This window comes from Acomys russatus, chromosome 4, assembly GCF_903995435.1.
Source record: "Acomys russatus chromosome 4, mAcoRus1.1, whole genome shotgun sequence".
Lineage (NCBI taxonomy): Eukaryota > Metazoa > Chordata > Mammalia > Rodentia > Muridae > Acomys > Acomys russatus.
The window spans coordinates 56,511,017-56,520,292 of NC_067140.1; the positions used below are offsets into that span (position 1 = coordinate 56,511,017).

Below are 9,276 nucleotides of genomic sequence, written 5' to 3' on the forward strand. Positions count from 1 at the left end.
GCATTAGGGGTAAGCCACCATGCCTAGAGGCCCTTCCTTTGTCTCTACTGCTTCAGATGTTCTTTATCCTAATGTTATGAGACCCCACTCCAGATTCCAAAAAGAGGCTTCTATTTCTACTCTTACTTACCCTAAGCTACTAAGAAAATAGATAGTAGGCTGAAAACTATGTACTTGCTGTGTCTGAAGATGCCTCATGGTTACTCATTTGCTACTCTTGTAGAGGACTTGAGTTTGGCTCTCAGCATCTATGTCTGCTGACAACCACCTATAACTCCAGCTCCAGGGGATCTGATGTCTTTTTCTGACCTCCCTAGGTATGTATGTATATATGCATGCATGTATATATGTATGTATGTATGTACGTACGTACGTTTGTATGTATACATAATCACAGACACAAAGATACATACACTCGTCCCCACACACATACATGCACACACATACACACACACACATACACACAGATACACACACATACCCACACACACACACACACACACACTGTCCCCACGGACCTATACACATAAATAAATACAATAACATGAAAAAATTAAAAGAAAACTATGTAATTGGTGGACTTTCAGATCTATTATGATTGAATATGACAACTTGGTTCAACTTCCTCTGGTATTAACAACAAACTTCTATATACAGTGGTTTCGGGACATAATATGCAAACATCAGTGTGTGTGTGTGTGTGTGTGTGTGTGTGTGTGTGTGCGCGCGCGCGCGCGCGTGCGCACCTATGTTGAAAGCATATGTGTGTGAATACGCATGTGGAAGCCAGAGGACAATTTGAGCCGTGTTCCACCTTGGGTTTTTGAGATTGGGTCTGTCAATGGAACCTGAACCTCGCTAACTCTGTCAGCCTGCCAGTCTCTACTTGCCCACAGCTGGGATTCCAAGCATGGTAATGCCTGGCTCTTTTATGATGGCCCTGAGGATCAGACTCAGACCCTCATGCTGACAAAGCACAGACTTCACCAACTGGGCTCTCTCTCCAGTCTCTCAAACATCCATTTTCCATAAGGAAAAGCACAGACGTAAAGCCAGGAAGGAGGCAGTCTTTAACAGACTACATTTCAAATGCTTTAGTTATTATTCTACGTCGTTACTGACAAAGAGCACAATCAATAAGAGCCTCAGTTTTAAAAAGCCTCTCAAGCCTGTTATTGCTTTACCTGCTCCCAACAATTTTTGTCAAAGTTTACAAAGAGAATGCTGGTATCAGAAAGGACTCAGCCAGTCATATGGTCAAGGAGAAAACTGGGCACAAACGCAGATCCCCTCTTCTTAGCCTAGCCTCCTAAGTTAGTGTCGTCTGCATCAACAGCTACTGTTGTTGCTGTTGTTGTTTTCTCTCTCTCTCTCTCATTTTGCCTACCACTCTATGGCATTAATACAGGATTTTCATTCTCATCAGAAACATTTCTTACTAGGTAGTGAATCACTTCGGTAAGAAGGTGGTTGTGTTGACAGTCAGCTCCACCTATCAGAGGAGGCTAGGCAACGGTCTGCTGAAGAACACAGGTCCCCGGTGGTGGCGGTGGCGCACATCTTTAATCCCAGCACTTGGTAGGCAGAGGCAGGCAGATCTTGTCAGTTCGAGGCCAGCCTGGTCTATAAAGCGAGTTCAGGAAAACCAAGGCTACACAGAGAAACTCTATCTTGAAAAACAACACCAAAACAAAACAAGCCAAACAAAGAACACAGGTCCCAGGAGATCCTCATGTTCCCCCCTATTTCTCCACAGTCCTCCCCACTAGTCACCCTTTCACTGTTTTCACAGCCGTACACTAGCTAACTAGTAAAGCGTTCTTTTGCATCACAAGCCGCCTGCTGCTTGGTTTGAGACACTTACCAACATCCTTCCGAATCCTGTAGAGAAGAAGATGCCCTTGTTTGGTTCCAACAAGAAGCCATTCCTCTAGAAAAGAGCCCAAAGAAAGTTAATTAGCTTTTGTTAAAACTCTTTTTTTAACTTGAATGTCTGAGGAAGATGGAATTGTGGCTCAGTAGCAGGGCACCTCCTAGCCTGAGCCATATAAACCCTGGGTTAAATTCCCAGAGAGAGAGAGAGAAAGAAAGAGAGAGAGTGAGTGAGTGAGTGTGTGTGTGTGTGTGTGTGTGTGTGTGTGTGTGTGTGTGGTTTGTAGCAGAAGAGGCCAAAAAGGAGAAGGAGGAGGAAGAGAAATGGCAGAAAATGAAACAATCAAAAAATACTTATTTGCCAGGCATGGTTGCTCGCGCCTATAATCTCAGCACTTGGACCAACTAAGGACTTCAGTGATTTTTAAAGTCAGCCTAGGTCATCAAGTAAAGTCATTTTTAGGCTAGAGACATGAACAGATAAGACATGTCCTTGGCCTCATTCTTTAATATTAAGTTTAAGCCATCAGGGAAGCAGGGGCAGGCAGATCTCTGAATTTCAGGACAGCCTCATCTACAAAGCAAGTCCAGGACGCCCAAGTCTACACAGAGAAACCCTGTCTCAAAAAAACAAACAAAAACCAAAACTAAGGATGAATGAAAACACCTCATAGAAATCCACTACTTTGTAAGCAAATTAAAAATATAATTTAATCTGTGAGTTTGAGGCTGGCTTGATTCACATAATGAATTCCAGGCCAGTAAGCAATACACTGTGAGACCTCATCTCAAATAAACTAATAAGAAAAATAAAATATGTATATTGTTTTAGAAAGAAAGAGAACTTGAACACAGCATCCTGTATGAGTGGATAATGTTTTTCCAGGAAGAAGTGGGTCACTAGGTGAAAAGTGCAGCAGCAGCAGTGGGATGGACACATCACGTTACTGGCCAGGAGGGTCACAGAGGCTCTCCCAAACAGCACAGTCTCTGCCCCTAAAACTAGAGTGCAAGAAGTTGTTGCTAAAGCTACGACACACTTTGGTTACAGGAGAGAGAGAGATCGAGCTGAGACTGGCCTGAGCATTTCCTCCTTGCTGGCTAGATTTCACAGTACTACAAGGTGCTATACAGGCTACAAGGAGAGAAAAGTCATCAATGGTATTACTCAGCTGTGAACCCTGAATTCTACAATACTAACCCACCAGGTAAGATGTGCCCACTGGTGCAATAGTGACATGAAGGGTATTGGGGTAATCAAGCAGTTTCTGATTGGATTAGAGGCCTGCTCCACAAGACGTAAACCTGTCAAAAATCCATGCCTTGGGAGGTCAAAGGCCCTTTGCAGGCGGCGGAGGGGTGCGGGGAGGGGGTAAACAGCTACCATTATTTGCTACTGTTGTTCAGTGGGCACGGTATCAAACTGCCTTCTAATATCTATGGTTATGTTCCCAATCATATGCGGCTCTTAGACTTGGCCAGTGGAGCTTCTTCTGCAGGTGGCAGTAGTCAGTGAAGAGTCTCATGACTGTTAAAGTGCCAAGAAAAAGTGACCTCTGAGTGTTCATCCCTAAACAGACATCTACGGTAACACTCCCACCCTCACCCCTGGCCAAGGCTCAGGGAAAATTTGGACGAGGAGGTAAAAAGAATGCAAAAACTAGAGGATAGTGAGAAGTGCATGTCACTCTAGAAATGACACTCATGAACTCATATATACAGCAGTGTAAGCATAACACAGAGAAAACAAAAAGCCTGGCAAATCACGAACAGCATGAAATGGACAGCCACCTGAAAATCGACACCGCATAGCAGAAAGCAGAACACACTGCCCAAACAGGCAACATTATGTAAACTAGAGTTGGCCCCAGAAAACTACCAATGAGGTGAGTGTGGAGGCACATACCTATCACCCCAGTATTCAAGGGTATGGGGTGGGATGTGAATTCCAGGTTAGCCGAGGCTCCATATTGAGTCCTGGTCACAAGGAAGGAAAGTAAGACCTAGCCCTGAGACTGGAGCTTAGGCTTGATTTCTGGGGGAAATGAGGAGGGCTGGGTGGGACCCCTTGCTCATAGTCACCTTGTGGAAGCTCTGTCCAGCAATGTAATGCAGCCTAACTTCATGCAGTAAAGTTTCAGTCCTGGCCCAGCGCTGGCCACTACCGAATACACAGAACAGAGCTCTTGCAAGGTAAGCCCTGGTTAGCTGCACCGAAGGAAGCAGGCTTCCTAGAAATACAAACTCCTAGCTTGGCACGTAAAGATTCTGATCTGTGATTCCAAGGGTGGTACTCTGAGATTGGGTTTCATGAACTAAATTGGATTTCTAGTTATAGAAAATATATATGTAGTTTAAAACCAAAAATTGGGCTGGTCATGATGATGTACGCTTTAGATCTCAACATGAAAGAGCCATAGGCAGAGGCAGGCAGATCTGAGTTCAAGTCCAGCCTGGTCTATTTAGGGGGCTATAGGGCAGCCAGGGACATACAGTGATACAGTGTCTCAAAAAACAAAACAAAACAAAAAACAACAACAACAACAACAAAAAACAGATATACACTACAACAGAAACAAACCAACCCTATGAAACGTTTAGATTCCATTACTGTCCGCTGAACGCCTGTCCTTTTTAAAGCAACAGCTGTATCATTTACAAATTTTAGGTTATTCTTCTACTGTTTCTTTGGGCCATACAAGTAAAACTAAACAATTTTAAATACAAATATACACAGGCATACATAAACAGTCCACATATTCTATATGCTTGTTCTTGTTTCGAGACAAGGTCTACAGATTCTCCCCACATGGAATAAGCTGGTCCTGAACTCCTGGGTTCAAGCCATGCTCTTGTCTCAGCCTCCAACTTGAACATGCCAGATGTTGCCAGCCACAGTGAAGACTTTGGGACAGAGTCTTGTTGCAGGATATTTGATCCCACTGTGAACCCCGAAACTGCAAACTGTAAAAATCTGTTTCTTGCTTGGCATGGTTCTGCCTTAACATATAACTTTATTCCAAGAACTTTGTTTATTGTAAACAGGAGATTTCAGCGTGGTTCAGCTAGCCCTAGCACACACCTTTAATCCAAGAGCTTTGTGTACACAGGATTTAATAAAGTTAACCCTAGATCAAGAGGTGGAGCAAGGAACCAGCTGACAGGAATTAAAGAGTAGGAGGGACTTTGAGTTGAGGGGTATCTAAGACAGTATGGAGAAGAAGAAAGGGCTTTTTGAGCTTTGAGCAAGCAAGCCTTTGGTCTTGGGGTTTTTGTTGTTGTTTGTTTGTTTGTTTGTTTTTGTTTGTTTGTTTGTTTTTGGCCTTTTCTTCCTGGGCTGTCAGCTGAGCTTAGTGAGCCTTTGGGCCTTTCCCATCAGGAGGAGAGCTAAGTAGGAAGGCCAGCTGGGTGCTTTTTCTCTGTCTCTCTAAGCTAGCAGGTTTTCACCTCAGCACCTGGCTACTAAGTATTTACTGGTAAAATTGAAAGATTGGGTTTTTCATTTTTTCTTAAAACAGCATAGCCTAGTTATGTTAACATTGCTTCACAGGTTTGAGCAAAGAGAGATGCAATTGGACTTAGGTCTTCAAAGGCTGGAAGTATACAAAAATATGAAGATGACAAAGACAAATGCAGGCTGATGTAAATGAGAATACTATTATGGTAATTCAGATAAAAGAACCTTCATCATCAACAACAACAACAGAAACAGGAGAAATGCCTAGATTGGAGATTTATTCTGAGCAATCAAGATTTTCTAGTAGACTGAGAATACGAGAAGTCAACTGTGATTGGGCCTTTGGCCTCAACAAAGAAACAAAGCAATCCTGTTTATTAAAACATGGATACAGGGGCTGGAGAGATGGCTCAGAGGTTAAGAGCTGTCTGCTGTTCCAGAGGACCTGAGTTCAATTCACAGCAACCACATGGTGGCTCATAACCATCTATAATGAGATATGGTGCCCTCTTCTGGTGTACAGGTGTACATGCAGGCAGAACATTGTACATATAATAAATAAATAAATCTTTTAAAACATGGATACAGGATAGGAGTAGTTATTTACTTATTTTTGTTTTTTCGAGACAGCGTCTCTCTGCGTTAGCCTTGGCTGTCTGGATTCAGTTTGTAGACCAGGCTGGCCTCGAACTCACAGTGATCCGCCTGCCTGTTCCTCCCAAGTGCTGGGATTAAAGGCGTGCACCACCACACCCAGCCAGGATAGAAATATTTAGAGGCACTAGTATCTAGAATGGGAGATGGAGCAATGGTTGAGAGGTTAAGAGCATTTGTTGCTCTTCTACAGGACCTGAGTTTGGTTCCAGAACCCACATGGTGGCTCAAAACCATAGTAGCTTCAGATCCCATGTTCCAGGGGATCTGGTCCCTTCTGACTTCCTCAGGCACACATAGGATGCACATACAAACATCCAGGCAAAAACATTCATATAGATAAAATAAATGTATCTTTTTTTTTTTTTTTTAATCTAGAATTGTCAGGGTCATGCTATTAGACATCCCAGTGCTAACAGGGCAGCTGGATTCTGTAACTGGAATTCAGGGAGGCCATCAACGCCTTCATTTTCAGTACCCAGAAGAGAGCTGGATTATGCCGGTCTTCCAGCTTAAATTTTTGTCTGGTTCTACATGTTCTGGTTCCAGGTACGAGAACAACACACATAAAGAGGGCAGTGGCTAGAAGCAGCAATAATTACCAGTGCTGAAGGAGCAATAATTATTATCTGAAGCCTGAAAAACAAACCACTTTTATTTTCATGTTTACAAGAAGTAAACAACCTTCCTGTACTCCAGCAGTTAGTCACCTAGGGCACAGGGCATTTCTTCTCTTTGGTGAGGGACCAAAGCAGGGGCAAAGGCCACTTGTCACTTCAAAGCGGTTCCTAAGAAGCTTAGCTAAGTGTGGTCTTTACTCTGATCCTGTGGAGTCAATGGGTCTCTCCCCGAGGAACAGAGTCAACACTTCTGGCAAGCGTGTGGCAAGCATCTGCCTCCATCCTGCTTGGACCCGCGTCTTAAACTGAACTACGTACCTGCCCTGCATGTTGGAATAGGTAGCACATACTTATGGTAGCGCTTATCTGGGGTCATAACCTGTCTCCACGCTTTTGTTCCCCACTGTGCTCTGGGTGCACAGGCATCACGTCTCATTCGTCCTTGTATTCCTGTCCATGGTGGAAAGACTAGTCCAGGGAGGTATCCAATACATATCTGATGGAACAATAGAGAAATGAATCCCTCCATGTATTTTCTACTGAGAGCACTCTCCTCCAGGAAGTGGAGCTCTCTTGAGATATCTGTAGGAAAGTGGATTCTATTCTCTCCCTAATCTGAAGGGCCAGTACCTTGCGCAGGTACTATTTTACAGAGACTATTTCACAGAGACGTGGGGCTGCTCAAAGAAGAAGGGCACAGAGTAACACGAAGACCTGAATTCCTCTGAGGAGTCCACAAAGAACCTGCAAGGATGACTGGGTAGCACCAGCAGTAGATGCATGGGCACTGGCCACCATCAAGATTTCCACAAGGTCCGTCATGGCAACGTTACTCAGTGTAAACTCTAAGTAAAGATTCTAAACATTACCTTTGTATAGGCCCTTGGTTTCTAGGACAATGATAGAAAAGAGTGAAACTATTTCTACTTAGCCTTTGGGGGTTGTTATTGGTAATAACGATTCATGGAAAAGCACTCAATGCAGCTTGAGAGCCAAGATTGACATTTTTGAACCCCAGAAGACACAAAAGATGCTGACCTTGCTTTCTGCACTGGTCAGTCCCAAGAAAAAGTATACAAGGTCGCATGGGTTAGGTTTCACCGCAGTCTGCTATAATGCTCTTCCACTTCAGCCAGGTACCTTGGGCACATCACAACATACTGGCAATCAACCGCTTAAACTGAGTATGTGAGCTATCTACCGACAAGTAAACTGTTGAGTGCACACTAAGGGTTCTGAAGCATACAGTGCTAATGTGTTCAGTGCCCAGTAAACCTTTCTGTGTCTTTCACCTAGAAAACACCATAACCACTGAACAAGTTCAAGGCCCTGGCAGGCTAACGACTTCCCAATGTTTTGCCCTTTTTACTCAAGACTTCTCGGGAACCGAAATAGGCCCCAACCGAGCAGTTAATAGAGCGAGCTCTGCCTCCAACTGCACAGCGTACAAGAGAGAACAAAACGTCCACAAATGGACTGTTCTTAGCGATCACGCAAGGCGCCCGGGATGGACAGTCCGCCCAGACAGCCTGCATCCGCGGCCTACCCACATGGCCAGACGCCTTGCTTCTCTTCAGCTAGGCGCGAGGGGCCGCCGCCTCCCTGGCCCGAGGCCCCGCGGCTCACCCCAGGCAGCCAGGCAGTCGATCTGCAGGGGAAGCTTTTCCAAGATCGGCACCGGCTCGAAAGCGTCGTGCATGGCTGCGGAAGCTTCGCCGCCGCCGTCCCGCCCCGGCTGCTGGGAGGAGCCAGCGACCTGAAGACAGGGAAGACCCGGATCCCACCTGAGCCCCCGTTAAAGGGCCTTTGACAACACGGCCATTCTCGCAGCCGGACTTCCTGCTGTCTTAAACCCGCCCCTTCCGCCGCAGAAGCTCCTCCCCCTCCCTCTGGAGTTCTCTTGGTGCTAGTGGTGGGAGGGAAGCAGCTCAATTTAGTGAAGACCTTGTGCAGGATGGCAATTTGGCTCAGTGGATCGAACGCCAGGAGAATTGGCACACTCCAGATCTCCCAGCTCTTAGGAGGTTCAGAGTTACTTTCCGTCGCAATACCGAGTTCGACGCCAGCCTAGGATTTATGAGGCCCGTGTCTCAACCGAAAGCCAGCCCTCCCAACCACGGAAAAAAGGAACTTGTGGCTTGGTGTCAGTCTTGGGTTGGAGATATGACACGTAGGAAATTCGGCGTTAATTCGGTGTTTGCCACTCCCTCCCTCTCTTTCTCTCTGGAAAAGAACCATTGCAGGCCTTACTTTCGTAGTCTGCAAAAACTCGGAGTGAGGCCTACTACAATTGTGAGCATCTAGTGAGTCTGACAAACTCTAACCAGTAATAGATTGCTTCTGTATCATTACATTTCAACTAATTCCAGTACCTTAGGCTTACACTGTTAAAGCTGTAGACCAGTGGTCCTCTTCTCGTCCCCAGACAAGCAACTTTTGAAAAATTCAATCTCAGGCCTCACTTCTATTTCACTCAAACTTTGGAGGGGAATAGTACGCACTCAGGGTAAGTACACCTGAACACATTAAGGGCCCAGCTCCAGCACAATTCTTAGGGGTTGCAATGCAGGGCTGTCCTGTGTCCTGGAGGATATTTGGAAGCAACCCCAGAATCTACCTGCCAGATAGATTCTTAGAACAGCTTGCCCAAAGATCAGACACGTGAACAAAACG

At 45.2% G+C, this 9,276-nt stretch overlaps 1 protein-coding gene across 3 annotated transcripts in view; it reads right to left on the reverse strand.

Annotated features, from left to right (window-relative positions):
- Nucleotides 1-8,419, reverse strand: part of Vps39 (VPS39 subunit of HOPS complex) — a 43,778-nt gene extending 35,359 nt beyond the window's left edge. For all 3 annotated transcript variants that reach the window (XM_051144440.1, XM_051144441.1, XM_051144442.1), the window contains exons 1-2: nt 8,230-8,419; nt 1,865-1,930 (exon numbers count right to left, since the gene is read on the reverse strand). In XM_051144440.1, the coding sequence (XP_051000397.1) occupies nt 1,865-1,930; nt 8,230-8,302 (139 nt within the window). In that variant the 5' untranslated portion in view covers nt 8,303-8,419. The remainder of the gene's footprint in view (nt 1-1,864; nt 1,931-8,229) is intronic.
- Nucleotides 8,420-9,276: the final 857 nt, after the last annotated feature.